Consider the following 18908-nt stretch of genomic DNA (forward strand, 5'->3'; position numbering starts at 1 on the left):
CTAGGAGTTTTGTTTTCATATACTGATTATGATTTTTAAACCATTAGTAACCTGTATTTATTTTTTTTAAGAGACAGCATCTTGCTCTGTTGCCCAGGCTGGAGTGCAGTGGCACAAGCAGAACTCACTCACTGCAGCCTTGAACTCCCGGGCTCAAGTAATTCTCCAACCTCAGCGTCCCAAAGCACTGAGATTACAGGCATGAGTCACCACACCTGCCCATAAAGTGATGATTTTACAGAGAAAACTACGAAGAAGACAATTGGGAATTGTCTGTCATTTACCAGTTTATTAGCAAATTTTATGAATATACCATCTTATAATCTCTAGAGATATATCCTTGTTATAGCACAATTTTTTTTTTTTTTTTTTGAGACAGTTTCGCTCTTGTTACCCAGGCTGGAGTGCAATGGCACGATCTCGGCTCACCGCAACCTCCGCCTCCTGGGTTCAGGCAATTCTCCTGCCTCAGCCTCCTGAGTAGCTGGGATTACAGGCATGCGCCACCATGCCCAGCTGATTTTTTTTGTATTTTTAGTAGAGACGGGGTTTCACCATGTTGACCAGGATGGTCTCGATCTCTTGACCTTGTGATCCACCCGCCTCGGCCTCCCAAAGTGCTGGCTTACAGGCATGAGCCACCGCGCCCGGCTATAGCACAATATTTTTAAGTGCCAAGAACATGTCTATTAACAGACTAGAATATCTTTAGCCAGTCTGTACCATATTAAAATAAGAGGCCAAAAAGTACATAAAGTTATGCTTAATAATGAATGTTTCAGCACTTTCTCCTATTCAGGCATTACTTAGATATTCAATGATTGTCTACTATTTAACTTCACTTAGTGAGGTTGAAAGTTTACAAAGAGATCTTGGAAGCTTTTTTAGGGTAATATATTATCAAATGCAATTAACAAAACATAACTCACTAGTTTATATGAGAGCTAGTTCTTTTTTTTTTTTTTTTGTTTTATTTATATTTTTTTTTTTTTTTCTTTTTCCTTTTTTTCTTTTTAGAGGCAGGGTCTTGCTGTGTTGCCCAGGCTGGTCTTGAACTCCTATCCTCAAGTGATCCACCTGCCTCGGCCTCCCAAAGTGCTGGGATTACAAGGTGTGAGCCACCACCCCAGTCCCATTTTACATTTTTATCCAACCTGTGTTTCTGGCAAATTGGACAAGTTAAGAGTCACTTGCTCAGTGTGAGGGGAAAGCTTTCTACCTGTATTCATGGATAAGACCTTTACGACTTTTTTTGCCCTGATGGATAAGTGACTACATGTTTCCAGGGAGCTCAGCTGTTGCTTTTGGGGCTCCCTGAGGCACTGCGAGCCCCTGATGGGGCAGAAAGCCTAAAGTCCCGGGGACTGTGGGGAGTTGAAGGGCAGGAGGGGGAAGAGAGAGGCCTTCCGCAGGGACCGAAGGGTGGAGGAGACCAGACTTGAAAGGGGCATCTCCTTCAAGAGAAAGCAGGGGGTGTCAAGGTGATAGGAAGGGAAAGGCCTGAGAGGAGCTAGCTTGGGGAGCTCTCAGGTATCCCAAAGGAGCCACTGATGTTCCAAATCATTCTTGGAAGGAAGCAGACAGAGGCATGCTTGTTGTTCCTGGGAGTTTTGTTTCCGCATGATGAGCAGGGCTCCAGGAAGAAGCTCCCACAGGAGGAGCAGGAACATAGAACAGAGGGGGCAAGATGGCTCTGCCAGGAGTCAGGGAGTGAATCCCCTCTGGTAATGAGGCCAGGAAGAAGAACTTCCAGCCCAGGACGTAGGTACCGTTCAGAAGAAGCCTGGGACTCTCAGCACCTCAGAGCTTTACTCGGAATCATAAGAAGTAACATCTGATCACCTGAGGTCAGGAGTTCAAGACCAGCCTGACCAACATGGTGAAACCCTGTCTCTACTAAAAATACAAAAAATTAGCCAGGTGTTGTGACGTGCGCCTGTAATCCCATTTACTCGGGAGGGTGAGGCAGAAGAATGGCTTGAACCCAGAAGGTGGAGGTTGCAATGAGCCGAGATCACACCATTGCACTCCAGCCTAGGCAACAGGAGTGAAACTTTATCTCAAAAAAAAAAGAAGCAGCAGCAGCAGCAATGTTTGTCCTCACCGATGTTCTTCCAGAGCGTTGGATTACAAATCAAGCCACATGACTCCCACATAGGCAGGCAGCGCAGAAGGAACTCCGGTCTCTGTGCACACTGTGGCCTCCGGTTCCGAGAGTCCATCGTAGCCCCTGATCACAGAGAAACACAGCCGGACATTAAAGTGGTAAGGACAGGAATTATAATATTTGGTGACCAGTGACAGGACGGGAAAGAGCGAGCTCGGCTCCAATTTGTGCAAAGAAGTGGGAGGTGGGGAGGGAGAACAGCGGTGACTCAGTGGAGTCAGGAAAGTGGAAAATTATCAAAAGCAGGAAGGGAGGGTTGGCCTTGGACTGGCCACTGGGGCTTATTGAAGTCAGGTCCCCAACGTCCCACAGAGACTGGGAGACAGGGGCCCCATCTTCAGGCGTTGGCCTGAACACACGGGAAATTCTCTTGGTAACCTTGAGTTTCTCAGGCAGGCACTTTGAAGGGGGCTAGGATCACGCTAGGAATGCGGCCTTGAGCTGCTAGAAGTCAGTGTGAGGCTGGGTGCAGTGTGGCTCACGCCTGTAATCCCAGCACTTTGGAAGACCAAGGCTGCAGAGTCACTCGAGGCCAGGAGTTTAAGACCAGCCTGGGCAATGTAGCAAGATGCTGTCGCTACTAAAATAATTTTTTAAAGTTAGCCAGGGCTGGGTGTGGTGGCTCATGCCTGTAATCCAAACACTTTGGAGGCCAAGGCGGGCGGATCACCTGAGGTCGGGAGTTCAAGACCAGCCTGACCAACATGGTGAAACCCCGTCTTTAAATTTAATAGAATAATAAAGAGAGAAAGAAAAACAAACAAATGCCGAAAAACAAAAACAAAGCCTTCCCCTGAGCCTGGGGGCCTGGCCCAACTGAGGATACCAGGCAGGGGAAGCCACAGGAGGCTGCCCTCTGCCTGGTCCTCTAACCTTCTATTCTGACCCCTTCCCTTCTACACCAGCCCCTTTCCCCGTGTGGGGTGAAGTCTTTCTTGCCACTGCTTACCTCTGCTGTGGTCGGGTGAAAGCAGCCACAGCCAGTGTGTGTGTGCAATTGTGGGCTCTTTATTCTTTTTCTTTTCCTCTACTTTTGAGACAGAGGTTCCACTCTTGTTGCCCACGCTGTAGTGCAGGGGCATAATCTCAGCTCACTGAAACCTCCCACTCCAGGGTTCAAGCAGTTCTCCTCCTGCCTCAGCCTCCCAAGTAGCTGGGATTACAGGCATGCACCACCATGGCCGGCTAATTTTGTTTGTATTTTTAGTAGAGATGGGGGTTTCACCATGTTGATCAGGCTGGTTTTGAACTCCTGACCTCAGGTGAGCCACCCACTTCAGCCTCCCAGAGTGCTGGGATTATAGGCGTGAGCCTCCGTGCCCGGCCAACTGTGTGTTCTGATAAAGCTCATCTACAGAAATAGCAGGCAGGCTCCTCACAGGGTGCTCAGGGCAGGTTCTCTGTCTCACCTCTTCTCAGGTGTCAGGGCGTGAGAGGCTGGTCCTCTGCGTCCTCCTTCCTCTCAGGAGAGTGCTGCAGAGAGAGATGAGGCCGCACCTGGGTCTGATGGAGTTTACCATGGTGTTGGCGGATGGTGGCGGTGGTGTTTTAGAGACAGGGTCTGTTGCCCAGGCTGGAGGGCAGTGATGAAATCCCAGCTCACTGCAGCCTCCGGCTCCTGGGCTTAAACAATCCTCCCACCTCAGCTCCCCAAGGAGCTGCAGGTACAGGCACTCCACCATGCCCGGCTTGATGGGTATTTTGTGACCATTAAACTTCTGGTCATTTCTTTAGATTCCCAGAGGCTGGATGGAGGTGAGTGGCCAGCCCCTGGTCCACAGATGAGCACGGGGCTAGGCTGAGGCGGTGGGGTCTCCCAGGCTGGCCTCTGAGCTGTCCTTTCAGTCTGTCCACAGGCCCCGCCCAAGTGTGTGGCCTGCCTGCTGCTCCCTGGTCTGACTCTAAGCGCCTGTGCTGGCTCTCCCTGCATGACTGGATCGCAGTCAAATCTCCTGCTGGCGTCCTGGTTCAGCCCAGAGGAGCAGGTCTGCTTGCACCAGTTCCAGCCTTTGCTGGGGGTTTCCATCCCTGTTGAGCAAGCCCCAGGCAGGGCCCTCTGCAGCCTCCGTGCGGGACCTGTGCGTGCGGGACCTGTGTGCAGAGCTGAGTGGCCCCGGTGTGTAAACGCTTACACCTGGCCTCCTTCCTGCCACCTGTGTCCTGTTTGTCCTCAGGCCTATGGCTCTGTGCTTGTCTCCTGCACTGGGCCGCCAGCCCTGTGAGAGCAGGATGAGGCATGTTCAAGCCACAGTGGCTCTCAGTGTGCCAGGAGCTGTTGGCATTGGTCCTGTGTTTTGGAATAGCAAGGACAGTGTGCCCCAAATGCCAGGGGCCTTTCCAAGGGGCACTGCAGCCGTGTGTTAGCCCTCTGTGGACAGTGGGGAATGCACACCTGTTTCGGGGCACAACCCGAGCTCTCCTGAGCTTGCTGTGCAGCCCGGTCCTCTCCGTGGCCCCTGGTGGCCATCTTCCTCCTCCCAGGAATGTGAGCAGGAAGATGTGGGTGGACAGAGACCTAAGTGTCAAACACTCTTCAGACAGAGGCGATGGCAGAATGAGCAAAACTGATGGACCCCAGATCTTTGCAAAGGGGCCAAAGTCGTTTTCTAGTTATCTTTTATGGATTTTAAAAAATAAGCCTAGACACCAGGTCATAAAATTAGTTTGTTTTTGGCCGGGCGTGGTGGCTCACGCCTGTAATCCAAGCACTTTGGAGGCAAAAAATCCAAGCACTTTTGGCGGGCGGATCACCTGAGGTCAGGAGTTCAAGACCAGCCTGACCAACATGGTGAAACCCCGTCTTTATATAAATAAATAAATAAATAAAATAAAATTAGTTTGTTTTTAAATTTCTTTTAGAGACAGAGTCTTACTATGTTGCCCAGGGTGGTCTTGAACCCCTGGGCTCAAAGGATCCTCCCACCTCAGCCTCCTAAAGTGTTGGGATTATGGGTGTGGCCAGTCCTCCAGCCACAGTTCATATTTTTAAAGGATTTTTCAGAGTCTCATCCGACTGATGTTACTTACAGTATATTTATGGGAAACATTCCTGTCTTTTCAAGAAAGATGAGACCAGATGCAGTGGCGCGCACCTATGGTCCCAGCTACTCAGGAGGATAGCTTGAGCCTGGGAATTAAAGGCTGCAGCTGCCATGAGCCATGTCACGCCGCAGCACGGAGCAACTGGGCAGGACCCTGTCTCTAAAGAAATAAAATCGAGGAAGATGAATGTTATCTAGGGTGTGTTCAGTGTGAGAGAGGGTACTGACCAGGTGACAGAGGTGATAGGCTCTCTGGCTATGCAGCGGTGCGCTGGGCAGAGAAGCTTGGGCAGGCCTGGCACTGAGCCCCAGACACTTCATGCTCTTCAGACTCGGAGATGCCAAGCACAGCTGCCTGTGTCCCAGCGCGTTGTGAGGCCGTGAGGATGCCCTCACACGTGCACGCACATGTGGCTTGGGAGGAGAAGGAGCAGCCTGGCTGGAAACGGCCTATGGGGAAACCTGCCAGCTGCATTTGTGGGTGCAGCCTCTTGACTCCATTCCTGCAGCTCCTCCCCCTTTAGGATGGCAGCTGGCGGTGCCCAGAGAGTGAGATGGAGATGGAGGGCAGTGGCTGCCACATGGAGTGGGGGTGCAGAGGCTGCAGGCCTGAAGGGGCATAGGACCCTGGAGGACTCTCCCCTGGGCAGCCTCAGGCTGTGAGGACACGGATACGAAGGCAGCAGCGCTCCCGATGGGTGTAGTGGGGCCGGCTGGGAGCCAATTCAGGCCCGCTCCAGCCCACTGCCCAGGCAGCTGTGCACACTCGCTGGCCCCACCCCCATCATGGCTGCATGGTGAGAGTCATCTGCCAGCTCCCACATCAGCTGCGGGATTGTCCTCCTGGGACTCATTTGGGACAACTGTAAAATCCTCTGGGATGTCCTCACTTCTTTTCCTAACTTTCGGGAGCTACTCAGGCTCCCAGGCACCCTGGAAGGCTAGGCAGGAGCAGGCACCCCACAGAATGGGTGGATGCCCCCATGTGCAGACCTTGATGAGATTTGAGCATCAGGCTGGATGTGACAAAGCCCTTTTATTACAAAGGATCCCAGAATGGTTGGCCCTGGGGTCAATGGGAGACCTGCCCATCTCCCACCTTGGCCTAAGGGTGGGCTGGGGTCTCCTCCCGGATGCCAAGCATTGATTGCCTCCTTCACGTCTCCAGAAAGATACACAGTGATGGAAGTTGGAGGTCACAGGTTTTGGGGTTAGTCTTGCAGGGAGAATTCTCCAGTACATGCTTAAAATAAGGAAGGTTTGGGGGAGGCGGGGGTGTGATTACTGTTTGGGGAGAGAGGGCATGCCTTTGCCCTTCTGTGTGCCATCTGTGAGCAAAGGATATGGTCCATCCTGGCCGGCCGCTGGCTACACAGACTGTGTGCATAGTGCAAGGAAGAGCATGGGGTGGGCATATTGTCCTATGATCAAGAGGGCCCCTTCTCCTGCCTTGCAGAAGGAAGATGGGTGTCCCTCCAAGGGGCAGCATGCAGACCCTGCCACTGGGCTGAGCTGCGGCAGGCAGTGGCCAGATGGGCAGCAGTAGCAGCTGTGGTTGGCAGAGAGGCTCTCCTGAGTGCCTGTGTCCCCCAGGGGGCGGGAGCTGTGCTTGTTTTTCTGTATCCCACTTCTTTATGGGGAATGGCATGGCCCTTTTCATTTTTGGAATGGGGAGGGCCAGGAACAGGGTTTGCCTTTTTTTTTTAAACAGCCTCACTCTGTCACCCAGGCTGGAATGCAATGGCACAATCTCTGCTCACTGCAAGCGCTGCCTCCCAGGTTCAAGCAATTCTCCCTGCCTCAGCCTCCTAAGTAGCTGGGATTACAGGCACCCACTACCATGCCCAAGTAATTTTTATATTTTTAGTAGAGACAGGGTTTCACGATGTTGGGCAGGCTGGTCTTGAACTCCTGACCTCAGGTGATCTGCCAGCCTTGGCCTCCCAAAGTGCTGGGATTACAGGCGTGCGCCCAGCCATATTTTTCTAATCATGGCAAAATAGACGGAATTTATAATTTACCATTTTAACAATTTCTTTCTTTTCTTTTCTTTTTTTTTTTTTTTTTTTTTGAGATACAGTCTCTCTGTCACCCAGGCTGGAGTACAGTGGCACAATCTTGGCTGACTGCAAGCTCTGCCCCTTCCTGCAGGGTTCAAGTGATTGTCCTGCCTCAGCCTCCCTAGTAGCTGGGACTACAGGCATGTGCCATGACACCTGGCTAATTTTGTATTTTTAGTAGAGACAGGGTTTCTCCATGCTGGTCAGGCCGGTCTCGAACTTCCAACCTCAGGTGATATGCCTGCCTCGGCCTCCCAAAGTGCTGGGATTACAGGCACGAGCCACCATACCCCGCCTAATTTTTAAATTTTTTGTAGAGATGGTGTCTTGCCATGTTGCCCAGACTGGTATGGAACTCCTGGGCTCAAGCAATCCTCCATCCCAACCTCCCAAAGTGCTGGAATTACAGTCCTGAGGCACCAGGCCTGACCACATTCTTTTTTTTTAAATAGAGACGGGGTTTCATTATGTTGGTAAGGCTGGTCTCGAACTCCTGACCTTGTGATCCACCCGACTCGGTTTCCCAAAGTGCTGGGATTACAGGCGTGAGCCACCGCAACTGGCCCACATTCTTATTAAAGAACTACCAACATAAAGCAAGTTCTTAATGACTTATAAAGAGACTTGGACTCCCGCACAATAATAGTGGGAGACTTTGCTTTGACACCACATTGTTAGTATTCGACGGATCAACGAGATAGATTAACAGGGACATTTATGATTTGAACTCAGACCTGGAACAAGTAAACTCAGTGAATAGTTATAGAATTCTTCACCCCAGGTCCACAGAACATACATTTTTTTCAGTATCACATTACACCTGTTTTGAAAGTGACCACATAAATGGAAGTAAATCACTCTTCAGCATTTGCATAGCATTTCACAGATTTAAATGAAATATTGGTTGGCTGTTTGTTTGTTATTTTCTTCCCTTATTCCTTCCTGTCTCCGATGTTAAGTACAATTATAGGCATAAAAGAGGTTTTTAAAGGAGACTGAGGCAGAATTGCCTGAACCCAGGAGGCGGAGGTTGCGGTGAGCCGAGATCGCGCCATTGCACTCCAGCCTGGGTAACAAGAGCGAAACTCCGTCTCAAAAAAAAAAAAAAAAAAGAAGAGGTTTTTAATACCTATTTTTAGATTCCAAACTGTTTTCCACAGCATTCACCAGCAATTCAGGAGGGTTCCAATTTCATCACATCCTTGTTAACACTTGTTATTTTCAAAAAAAAAAAAAAAAGCCAGCCGGTCACAGTGGCTCACGCCTGTAATCGCAGCACTTTGGGAGGCTAAGGGGGTGGATTGCTTGAGCTCAGTAGACCAGCCTGGGCAAAATATTGAGAACACCCTCTTCACCCATCTCTACAAAACAAAAGCAAAAGCCGGTGTGGGGTGGTGCACATCTGTCGTCCCAGCTACTTGGGGTGCTGAGGCAGGAGGATCGCCTGAGCGCAGGAGGTCGAGGCTGCAGCGAGCTGTGATCGTGCCACTGCACTCCAGGCTGGTCGGCAGAGTGAGACCCTGTTTCAAAACAAAAACAAAACAGCACATTTCAAACATACACAAAAGCAGAAGAAAGGATTCCCCTCAATCCTCCCGCCTGCACTCGCGTAAAAAGAAAAAAAACTGTTTCTTTTTACATCTCTGCAAGGTAAGGGGGACTCTTAAGGCTCCCCAGGCCACGCAGCCAAAGTAAGGCGATCGGATCATAGGGGTCCAGAGTCGGACACTCAGCTGGGGTGCCCACTCTGGGGTCCTGGGACCCCAAGCTAAAGGAGCTATTCCTTTTCCCCAAGAAAGGCTGACGGGGCACAATCCCAGCGCCGGGAACATCCGAGCAGCTCTGAGTGGTGTGGGCGGGTTTCTATGTGGCTTTCTTTAAAAGGAGGCCTGATTCTCGGCTTTTCGGGACCGGCCCTCCGTTTGCTCAGTAGCCTGCCCTTCGTCCAGCGAAACTGGGCAGTGGCCGGTGACAGCGCAGGGTCAGCCCCGGATTGGCCAGGTGGGTGTGGTCCCGCCCTCCTCCGTGGGCTGAGTGGGCGTGGCCCCGTCTTCCTCTCGGCCTGGTGGGCGGGGCCTCCCCTCCCGCGCTAGCTGGGAGATCCCACGGGGCTGGGGCGGAGCGTTGGCGGTTAGCCCGAGCGAGGCCGTCGGGAGGTGGGGTGGGCAGTGGCCAGCGCTCGGCTGGTGGCCTGGGGCAGCCAGTCCCCCTGCTCTGGCTGCAGTTCCTCACACTCAAAGGGAATCCCAGCCCTCTCCTCCGGGGGTCGCTGGAGGGCCCCGTGAGGTGGGCACTGAAGCCCCTTTCCCCAGGCACTGCGTGGGGGCCGGGGCGTGTTGGCCTTTGAGTCTTTGGCCTCCAGCGCTTCCCCAGCCCCCATGGCTCTTGGCCATTGGGGCCCGGTTGGCCGCAGAGCCGCGGGCAGGTGGGACAGGAGGGCACTGGGTGCGTCCTGGCACCAGCTGGGCCCAGCCCGCAGAGTGGGGTGGGCCAGCCCCTCCTGCCTGGCAAAGGAAGGGGACTCCTCCCCCCTGCTGCCTCCCCACTAGGCCCTGGAGGACACCGCCTACAAACATGAACAGATGGACCTAGAGATTAGAGATTCCAAAGCCAAATTCTTACACAATTCAAGTATTAGGCGAGGATTTATACTTCGGGACTCCAAGGTCTACCAAGTCATTCGCTGTTTCAGCAGAATAGCCCTTTCAATTTGGGATATTTCTAACACTTACTAGTGTTTTTAAAATGCAGAGAGTAAACAAAATGGCCCATTATCTGACCACGAAAATACTACTGGTAGTCCTAATAGATAAATAAGCCGTAACAGATAAATAATAGGAAACAGAACAAGGAGTGTCGCAGGAAATTCCACCGGTGAAGAAAGAAGCAAGGTGGAAAGTTCTGGCCGCTTCAGGTCTGCATGGCCCCTCTCCACTACAGTTCCCTGTCATCCTCCTGCCAAAATAAGGACACTGTCCTTAGGGAAGCCGTCGGTTGCCCTGCAGGCCTTGAACCCTTCCCCAGGGTGGCAGAGCAGGTGGGTCACTCCTGCAGCTGTGGACAGGGGCACCCCCACTGGACTGAGCCCTGCAGCAGGTTCCGTTTGCCTGCCTGGGGCTCTGGCCTTTGGCCTTTTCCTGTGAGCTGCACGTTGGCCACCGTGACCCATCTGCCATCTTTCTCTTACTGGTTTGTGTGTGTTCTTGGTAAACTAGCCCTTGATCTTATACATTTCCAAGGTACTAATGACTCTTCAGGGGAAATACAACTTGAGCAAAGTGGTTCCTTCCTCCTGTGTTTCACTCCCACATCTGGGGTCCCTGACTGGGGGACACTAGTAGGGATGTCCCTTGGCCTCTCTGAGGCCTTCTGCTGTCTCTTCTGAGGCCAAAAAGGTGAAGCATTGCCCTCGCCCTGCTAGGGAAGGCTCAGGCCAGGCTGGCCTCTGGGGAAGGGGCTCAGATATCTGGACCTTGGTCATCACCAGGTTAGGGTTTCTGTTGATGATTATCCAAAAGTAAAACTGATCTCCACAGAAATTACATCTGCTTTGCTGCTGAGCTCAGAGAAGGAGAGCCCAGACCCTTCCCGCAGCCAGAGGGCTGGAGCCCGCTCAGAGGTGCTCTGAAGGTGAGCTGGCCAATGGAAGCCGGGGTCAGTCTAGGGCAGGTACAGATTCCAGCCCTATGCATGTGCACAGGCCTGCTGACTACTCTGCCTGTGTAAATAGGCCACGTGGCCTGAAACCCCCTAGAACCGGGTGTCCACATGGCCTCTCCCTGGGGCGGAGCCTCTGTTTCCCTGTTCTCTTCTGCTGTGTCCTCTGGTACCCTGAGGCCAGCTTCCAGGGGTGCCCCCTCTGTGGCCCTGGGGCTGCCTCCTCGACTGGGTGTGCCTTCCTAATGCAGAGCATCCAGCGGAGACTGGGATCTCCTGTGCCACTGGGAGTCCAGGGCCCATCCCAGAAAGACCTCTGAGTGATCACAGGGACCCTAGAGAGTTTCCTTGTGTCCCGTCCCATTTCAGGGTCTGTGATCTGAACCCCTGGGTTTCTGCCTCAGGCGTCCTCTGCTCTGCGCTCTGCCTGCTGGGTCCCCTCACCAGGCTTCTGTCTGACAGGTTTCCAGGCTACCTGTCCAGAGGGTCACTCACCAGAGGATTTGAAATGGGTTTCAAGTGGGGTCATTCACCATAATTTCACTGTGCCCCACGAGGTACACTGTGGTGGGCAGCTGGCCTTTCTCACCTAGGACCGATGCCACGTCACTGTCCCCAAGCGAGTGGGTCTGTCCTGGTGTACCTGGCCTGGGGACTGCCAGCGTCCTTACTTGGAAACTCAATAAAAGGGCCACATGAATCTGGAGCATCCAGAGCATGGGTGACCAGCACGGGCTCCCCACACGGGGCTGACGGGCTGCACCACACAGCCTCTCCTAGGGCCAGCCCTCACTACCCGCAACTCCGGGCCATGGGGCCTTCCTGCACCTGGGTTTCCTCTAATCTGGCTGGGAGGCAACAGCCTGGGTCCACGTTGCTTCTGTATTCTGCATGGTTTTAGAGAATCCCTGGGCTGCGTGGTGGCGGGCGGCTCTGTAGTCCCAGCTACTCGACAGGCTGAGGCAGAAGAATCGCTTGAACCCAGGAGGCGTAAGTTGCATTCCGGCCTGGTGACAGAGCAAGACTCCTCAAAAAAAAAAAAAGAGAGAGAGAGAGAGAGAATCCCTGGGCTGCTTGGGGAAGCACCCAGGGCTAGGGAGTGCGACCCAGCAGTCTCCACACAGGACGGCCAGAGGCACTCACCTGCTCTGTCCACGTGAGAGCGCTGAAGGGGGCGGAAAGGCGAGCGCCCTGGCACTGACCTGTTAGGCAACTGACGCATGGCTGGCTTCTCTAAACCTTGCCCCTCTGGGAATACAAGGGGATGATGGTAGCACCCCAAGCGGAGGGGCGTGTGGGTGCAGCAGGAAGGTGGCAGAGCACTGGCGCCCGGCCCCTTCCGCCCTGCAGATGCTGGAGGCTCCGCCTCTGCTGCTGGGAGCTGCGCTGGGCCTGGTGCTGCTGACCGTGCAGCTGCTGCTCCTGAGACAGTGGAGCTGGGGCCTGTGCCTTATCGTCTGGAACGAGTGTGTCCTGCAGCCTATCCGCAACCTGCTCATGGGTGACACCAAGGAACAGCGCATCCTGCACCATGTGCTGCAGCATGCGGAGCGCGGGAATGCACAGAGCGTGCTGGAGGCCGTTGACACCTACTGCGAGCAGAAGGAGTGGGCCATGAACGTGGGTGACAAAAAAGGTGGGGTTCTGGCCGGCAGATGCTGAGCCCTGGGACAGGGACTCGGGGCCAGGCACCGAAGCCGTTATGGGAGAGGGTTGTTATCACCCCATTTCCAGGTGGCTGGGAACCCTAGGATATGCCCAGATAGGGCTGGGGGTGGGGGGCTCCTCTGATGTCCCAGGGCACCAGGGTCCCTGATGATTCCTCTAGATCCTGTTGCCTGCCTCACTAGGACATCAGGCCCCTATACTCACAGGGTCTGACAGTGGTTTGGTCCCTCTAGAACTCTGCTGTGGCCACCAAGCGACCTCCCTGGGAACCAGTCAGGCAGGTTCTTCCAGGCCGCCCCTGCTTATACCCCAGGCTGTGCTGCCTGACTCAGGAAGCCAGCACCACCTCGGTGGGGGGGCCCCCCCCCGGGGGTTGGGGCTCCAGAGAAGGCAGCTCTGGATTAGGACACCCTAGGGCCAGCTAGGAAGGGTGGAAAAGTCAGGGACCAGTGTGAGCATAGAGGCTAAGGGACCATGGTATTCACAGTAGGGGCCAGGTCCTTGGGGCGGGGACCCCAGGGAGGTAAAAGACCCCTCCAGTAGGTAGGGAGGGTGGGCAGGGGAGGGCCAGAGGCCAGGCATTTGGGAGGGGCTGTTGCTCTTTGGGAGAGGTTGGGGGGCCATGACGGGGTCCAAGTTCCCCTCCCTCCGTCTGTGCTCACTTCTCCACGTCCCCCACCCTGCACAGGCAAGATCATGGATGCGGTGATTCAGGAGCACCAGCCCTCCGTGCTGCTGGAGCTGGGGGCCTACTGCGGCTACTCGGCCGTGCGCATGGCCCGCTTGCTGTCACCAGGCGCAAGGCTGCTCACTATCGAGATCAGCCCCGACTACGCTGCCATCACCCAGCGGATGGTGGATTTCGCAGGCGTGCAGGACAAGGTGCGCAGGCCTGGCCCGTTGTCAGACCTGGAAGAAGGGCCCGGGCTGTGGGCAGGAAGGGCCTGGTTCACACCATGTTCACTGAAAACCCACTGTCACCAGGCCCCTCAGTGCTTCCCGGCCTGGGGCTGAGGAAGGACCCCCCCCAGGCAGCTTGGTGAGGGTGGTCTCACACTCTGGGGAAATTGCCAAGGTGGCACCAGGAGGGGCAGGGACAGAGAGGGGCCTTGTCTCCCCAGAACCCTAAGGAGAACTGATGAACGCCTATATGGGTGTGTAGGGATGGGCTCCTGTCTGTGTGGGCGTGGGCACTGACAGGCACTGTTCCAGGTCACTGTTGTGGTTGGGGCGTCCCAGGACATCATCCCCCAGCTGAAGAAGAAGTATGATGTGGACACGCTGGACATGGTCTTCCTCGACCACTGGAAGGACCGCTACCTGCCGGACACGCTCCTCCTGGAGGTGAGCCCCAACCAGGATGACCTGTGCCAGCTGCTGCCCAGGGCCCATTCGGTCAGCCTCAACCTCTCCAAAGAGTCAGGCACCCCAGCCGAGGCCTGTGCGGACACAGCTTGCTCTGGAGGCACCACCTGAGGTCTGGGAGTGTGGGGGGCTGAGGAGGCCCTGTGGTGGGTGGAGCCAGGTGGAGAGCCAGGCCAGGGGCCTGGCTGCATGGCCTGTTGAGAACTGGGGAGCCAGCTTGCCTGTGCAGGGACAAACTGGGTGGCAGAAGTGGGGTGCACACCCCAGACCAGACACCAGGGCAGAAAGGGCACAGCACCGAGGAGACGGGGTGGGGAGGGGCCGCTCAGGGCTCGGCCTGCTCTCCCCAGGTGAGCTGGTGCTGCTGCAAAGAAAGCACATCTCCTGCAGATCTTCCTCCTGAGGCCCCATCTTGTGCACTCTCCCAACCCAGCCCCACGGGCGAGGACCCTGAGTGCCCCCGAGTGAGGCTACGCAGTGGGTGGGGCTGTCCATCCTGCCTGGGGGGCGTGGGCACTGGTGGCTCTTCACAAACTGATGCTTAAGGAGCCTCACATCAAAGACACACTGCCCCACACCTGATGGTCAGTGACACTGCGTGGCTCTGTGATCCTCCAGTGGGCTTGGGACACCCACCCCCACGGCCTGCCCATCGGGTGCTTGCTCACCTGCAGCTCTCCCAGAAACGACACTGCTGTTGGCAGCAGGACCAGGAGCACGAGGGGCACAGCCCCCATGCCTGTCTGGGTAGAGCTGCTGGGCCCTGGACACAGATTGGAAGGAACCAGCACTAGCGGAAGCCTGAGTGTGAAAGGGTGCAGGATGACCCAGGAACAACGGGAGTCAGGGCACACAGGATTTTCAGCAGGTGAGGGTGAGGTTACACCCGTCTTCTGGAGCCGGGCTTGGGGGCTCATGCCTGTAATCCCTGCACTTTGGGAGGCTACGGCAGGAGGATCGCTTGAGGCCAAGAGTTTGAGACCAGTCTGGGCAACATGGCAACAAAAATATTCTACCAAAAAAAATATATATTTTTTTGAGACGGAGTTTCGCCCTTGTTACCCAGGCTGGAGTGCAATGGCGCGATCTCGGCTCACCGCAACCTCCACCTCCTGGGTTCAGGCAATTCTCCTGCCTCAGCCTCCTGAGTAGCTGGGATTACAGGCACACGCCACCATGCCCAGCTGATTTTTTGTATTTTTAGTAGAGATGGGGTTTCACCATGTTGACCAGGATGGTCTCGATCTCTTGACCTCGTGATCCACCCGCCTCGGCCTCCCAAAGTGCTGGGATTACAGGCGTGAGCCACCGCGCCCGGCCCTATTTTTTAAAAATTAGCTCGGTGTGGTGGTGTGCACCCATAGTGAGCTACTCAGGAGGCTAGGGATGAAAGACTGTTTGAGTCCAGGAGTGGTGACCATCATGGGGTGACAGCGAGATTCCGGCTCTTAACACAACAGGCCGGGCGCAGTGGCTCACGCCTGTAATCCCAGCACTTTGGGAGGCTGAGGTGGGCGGATCATGAGGTCAGGAGTTCGAGACCAGCCTGGCCAACATGGTGAAACCCTGTCTCTACTAAAGATACAATAAATTAGCCAGGCATGGTGGCCAGCCTCCTAGTTACTCAGGAGGCTGAGGCAGGAGAATCGCTTGAACCCAGGAGGTGGAGGTTGCAGTGAGCTGAGATTGCATTGTTGCATTCCAGCCTGGCCAACAGGGCGAGACTCTGTCTCAAAAACAACCCAAAAACCTTGTTTTCTGGAAAGATCCGTCAGCCTTGTGGAGCATGGAAAGAGAGGGCTGTGGAGAGGGCATTTCAGATGCTCTGGAACTCACGAGGAGGCGCTGGGCCCTGGCTGTGGAGAGGAAGGACCTGTATTAGCCAAGGGGGCGGGCAGTGGGAGGGTGGGAGGGAGACCTGCAGGCCAGGACAGGGCAGCTGTGGCAATTGGGTATTGACGGCACAGAGCCAGCGCTCAGCCAGACGGGCTTCACTTTGGCAGGAAAGACCCGCAGCTGGGCCTGAGTCACTGGGGCAGGATTTCAGCAGCTGTGGTATGTGTGATAATCACACGAACCTGCCTTTATAGAAAAGTAGCAAATACTGCAGTTTAATAACTAGGAAACTAATAGTTTTCTCAGTGCTGCTCGTGCAGAGCTGGTAATTATCTCAAAGGAAGCAAAGTCATGAATTGGGAATGGCTGTCCTTGTTAAACACACATCTGCACACTCACAGCCGGGACCCTGTGCCCCCTCGCAGAGGGTTGGGTGACAGGCTGGCTCTGTGTGGGCCCAGCCACCCCTTCCTCGGTGGGCTCTGTGAGCATCAGAGGCATGGGGGGTGAGGGGCTCAGGAGCAGGTGGCAATTCAAAATCGATAGCTGCTTTGAGGTGGCCTCTCCACAGGGCTGCCATAGTCACCAAGTCCAGCCCACACCCAAAGGAACAGGAATGAGCTCCCCCTTTACAAATAAAAAAAAAGACAGGGTCTTGCTCTGTGCCCAGGCTGGAGTACAATGATGCCATCATAGCTCACTGCAGCCTCAAACTCCTGAGCTCAAGCCTCCTGAGTAGCTGGGACTACAGGCACGCACCACTACACAAGGCTAATTTAAACATTTTTTGTAGAAATGGGGTCTCCCTATGTTGCCCAGACTGATTTCAAACTCCTGGCCTCAAGTGATCCTCTTACCTCAGCCTCCCAAAGTGCTGGGAATACAAGTGTGCCCAGATTGAAGCTCCAACTTTTTTTTTTTTCAAGACACAGAGTCTCGCTCCGTCATCCAGGCTGGAGTGCTGTGGCACGATCTTGGCTCACAGCAACCTCTGTGATGCTCCGCCTCTTTTTTTTGAGACGGAGTTTTGCTCTTGTTGCCCAGGCTGGAGTGTAATGGCACGATCTGGGCTTACTACAACCTCCGCCTCCCTGGTTCAAGTGCATTCTCCTGCCTCAGCCTTCTATGTAGCTGGGATCACAAGTGTGCGCCACCATGCCCAGCTAATTTTATATTTTTAGTAGAGACGGGGTTTTACCATGTTGCCCAGACTGGTCTTGAACTCCTGACCTCAGGTGATCCACCTGCCTCGGCCTCCCAAAAGTGCTGGGTTTACGGGCATATGCCTGGCTGAGGCTCTAACTCTTGAAGGGAGGAGAGTCTCAGGAGGGTGGGCACAGTTGAAAACCATCTCAGCATAGTGTCACCTGCTCCTCTGACAGTTACTTCTCCACAGCATTAGATTCTCAGTCTTGCTCTGACACGGATGTGCATTTGGCCAGTTCTCCAGATAGTCTGAGTAGCCGGTTGATATGTTTGCAGTATCTGGGGACAGGCAGGATGGGTGCCATCTTTTTCCCTCTTGACCAGTTTCCTAAAGGATTGGGCCCCTGGCAGCCTCCAACGGTGACCCACGCTCCATGCTGCCCTCCCCTCCTTTTCTGTTTAACCTGTGCAGCTGGAGTGTCTGGTGCCTTTCAGCCCACTGCCGTCACCTATCTCCCTGGTGACCAGATTGGGCTCCTGAGTCCCCTGGCACGACCTTAAGAGTCTGGGAGCCCAGGACCCTCACTCATCTTGTGCATTCCCTGGCCCAGACCGGAAGGCAGCCGCCCTGCTTAGAGCCTGGGCCACTGTCATTCTCCTGGGTGGTGCTTGGTTCTATGTTTGTTTGTTTTTCTGAATGAAAACACATTGTGATTCGTGGTGGTACATTCTGTTCAACTCTGGACCTTGAGGCTCTCCCCTGACTTCACTGACCTTGGAGTTGTGTGGTGTCCATGTTATCACCTGAGAGCCTCTCTGCTGTCTCCACAGCATGCAGCCTGGAAACGACCGCCACCCACCACCAGCATGGCTGCAAGCCCTGTGGGACTCCCTGGGCGCATCCCAGAGGGATATGGGGTCAGATGCCAGTTTCAAGGCACCTGCCTGCGAACTGACTTTGCTATACTTTATTTTTATTTTTTTGTTTTTAAGATGGAGTCTCGCTCTGTCACCCAGGCTGGAGTGCAGTGGTGCGATCTCACCTCACTGCAACCTCTGCCTCCCGCATTCAAGCAAGTCTCCTGCCTCAGTCTCCCGAGTAGCTGGGACTACAGGTGTGAGCCACCACACCCAGCTAGTTTTTTGAAATTTTAGTAGAGACAAGGTTTCACCGTGTTGGCCAGGATGGTCTTGCTCTCCTGGCCTGTGATCCGCCTGTCTTGGCCTCCTAAAGTGCTGCAATTACAGGCGTGAGCCACTGCGCCCGGCCGATTTTATTATACTTTACATGTTTGAGATTGCTTGTTAACTCAGATCTCCAAGACAAGGTAACTGGGGTGTCCCGTGCCCTGGTCAGTCCCTCCTACCCACAGACAGACACTTCCTCTCAAGGCTTCTCTCGTTTATGTGATGTAAGCAAACCCTCCTTGCAGCCTTGATGGGCAAGCATCCTCTGAGGCTTCTCCCGATGGTGGGCCCCAGGGGCCATGCCCTGTGGCTGCATGTCCAGTAACAACTCCTTCCTTCTGCACAGAACCCAGGCAGAGGAATCCTCCCAGGTACCAGGCACCAGTGGAGATGGGGGAGTTCTGCAAATGCAGGAGCTTGGGGATGTCCATAACTGACCCCAAAGGGCAGGCTTATTGGTTGGAGGTCCACCCCACCCCAGCCCTGCAGGATCACCCTGGTCAGGCCAATGTTGTCTCCAGGGACCATACCAGCAACCCCTCTCCCTGGGTGCCTCACCCTCCTAGGTGCCTGAATTTCTGGCACTGGGTGTTGAGGGCCCCACTGTTTTCACTCACTCATCCAGCTAGCATTTATTGAGCACCTACTGTGTGCCACATGCTGTTCTAGGGATGGATACTCCTGAGATGGATACAGGAGTGGATGAGAGAAAGGTCCCTGTCCTCACAGGGCCCAAGTTCTACAGGTGGCTCTTGAGTCTTTTTTTTTTTTTTTTTTTTT

General features: G+C 54.4%; 1 protein-coding gene across 3 annotated transcripts in view; it reads left to right on the plus strand.

Annotated features, from left to right (window-relative positions):
* Positions 1–18908, plus strand: part of COMT (catechol-O-methyltransferase) — a 29935-nt gene that overhangs the window by 9560 nt on the left and 1467 nt on the right. The window contains exons 1-5 of one of the 3 annotated variants that reach the window (XM_032269752.1): positions 2140–2265; positions 10805–10898; positions 12276–12561; positions 13282–13475; positions 13806–13937. In XM_032269752.1, coding sequence (XP_032125643.1) covers positions 12276–12561; positions 13282–13475; positions 13806–13937 — 612 coding nt within the window. In that variant the 5' untranslated portion in view covers positions 2140–2265; positions 10805–10898. Of the gene's footprint in view, positions 1–2139; positions 2266–10804; positions 10899–12275; positions 12562–13281; positions 13476–13805; positions 13938–18474; positions 18879–18908 lie in introns of those variants that run through there. The other 2 variants (XM_032269750.1, XM_032269751.1) reach the window with 2 other exon arrangements.

The sequence above is a fragment of the Sapajus apella genome, unplaced genomic scaffold (genome assembly GCF_009761245.1).
Source record: "Sapajus apella isolate SASKATOON/1434 unplaced genomic scaffold, GSC_monkey_1.0 scaffold198, whole genome shotgun sequence".
In the NCBI taxonomy this organism is placed as follows: domain Eukaryota; kingdom Metazoa; phylum Chordata; class Mammalia; order Primates; family Cebidae; genus Sapajus; species Sapajus apella.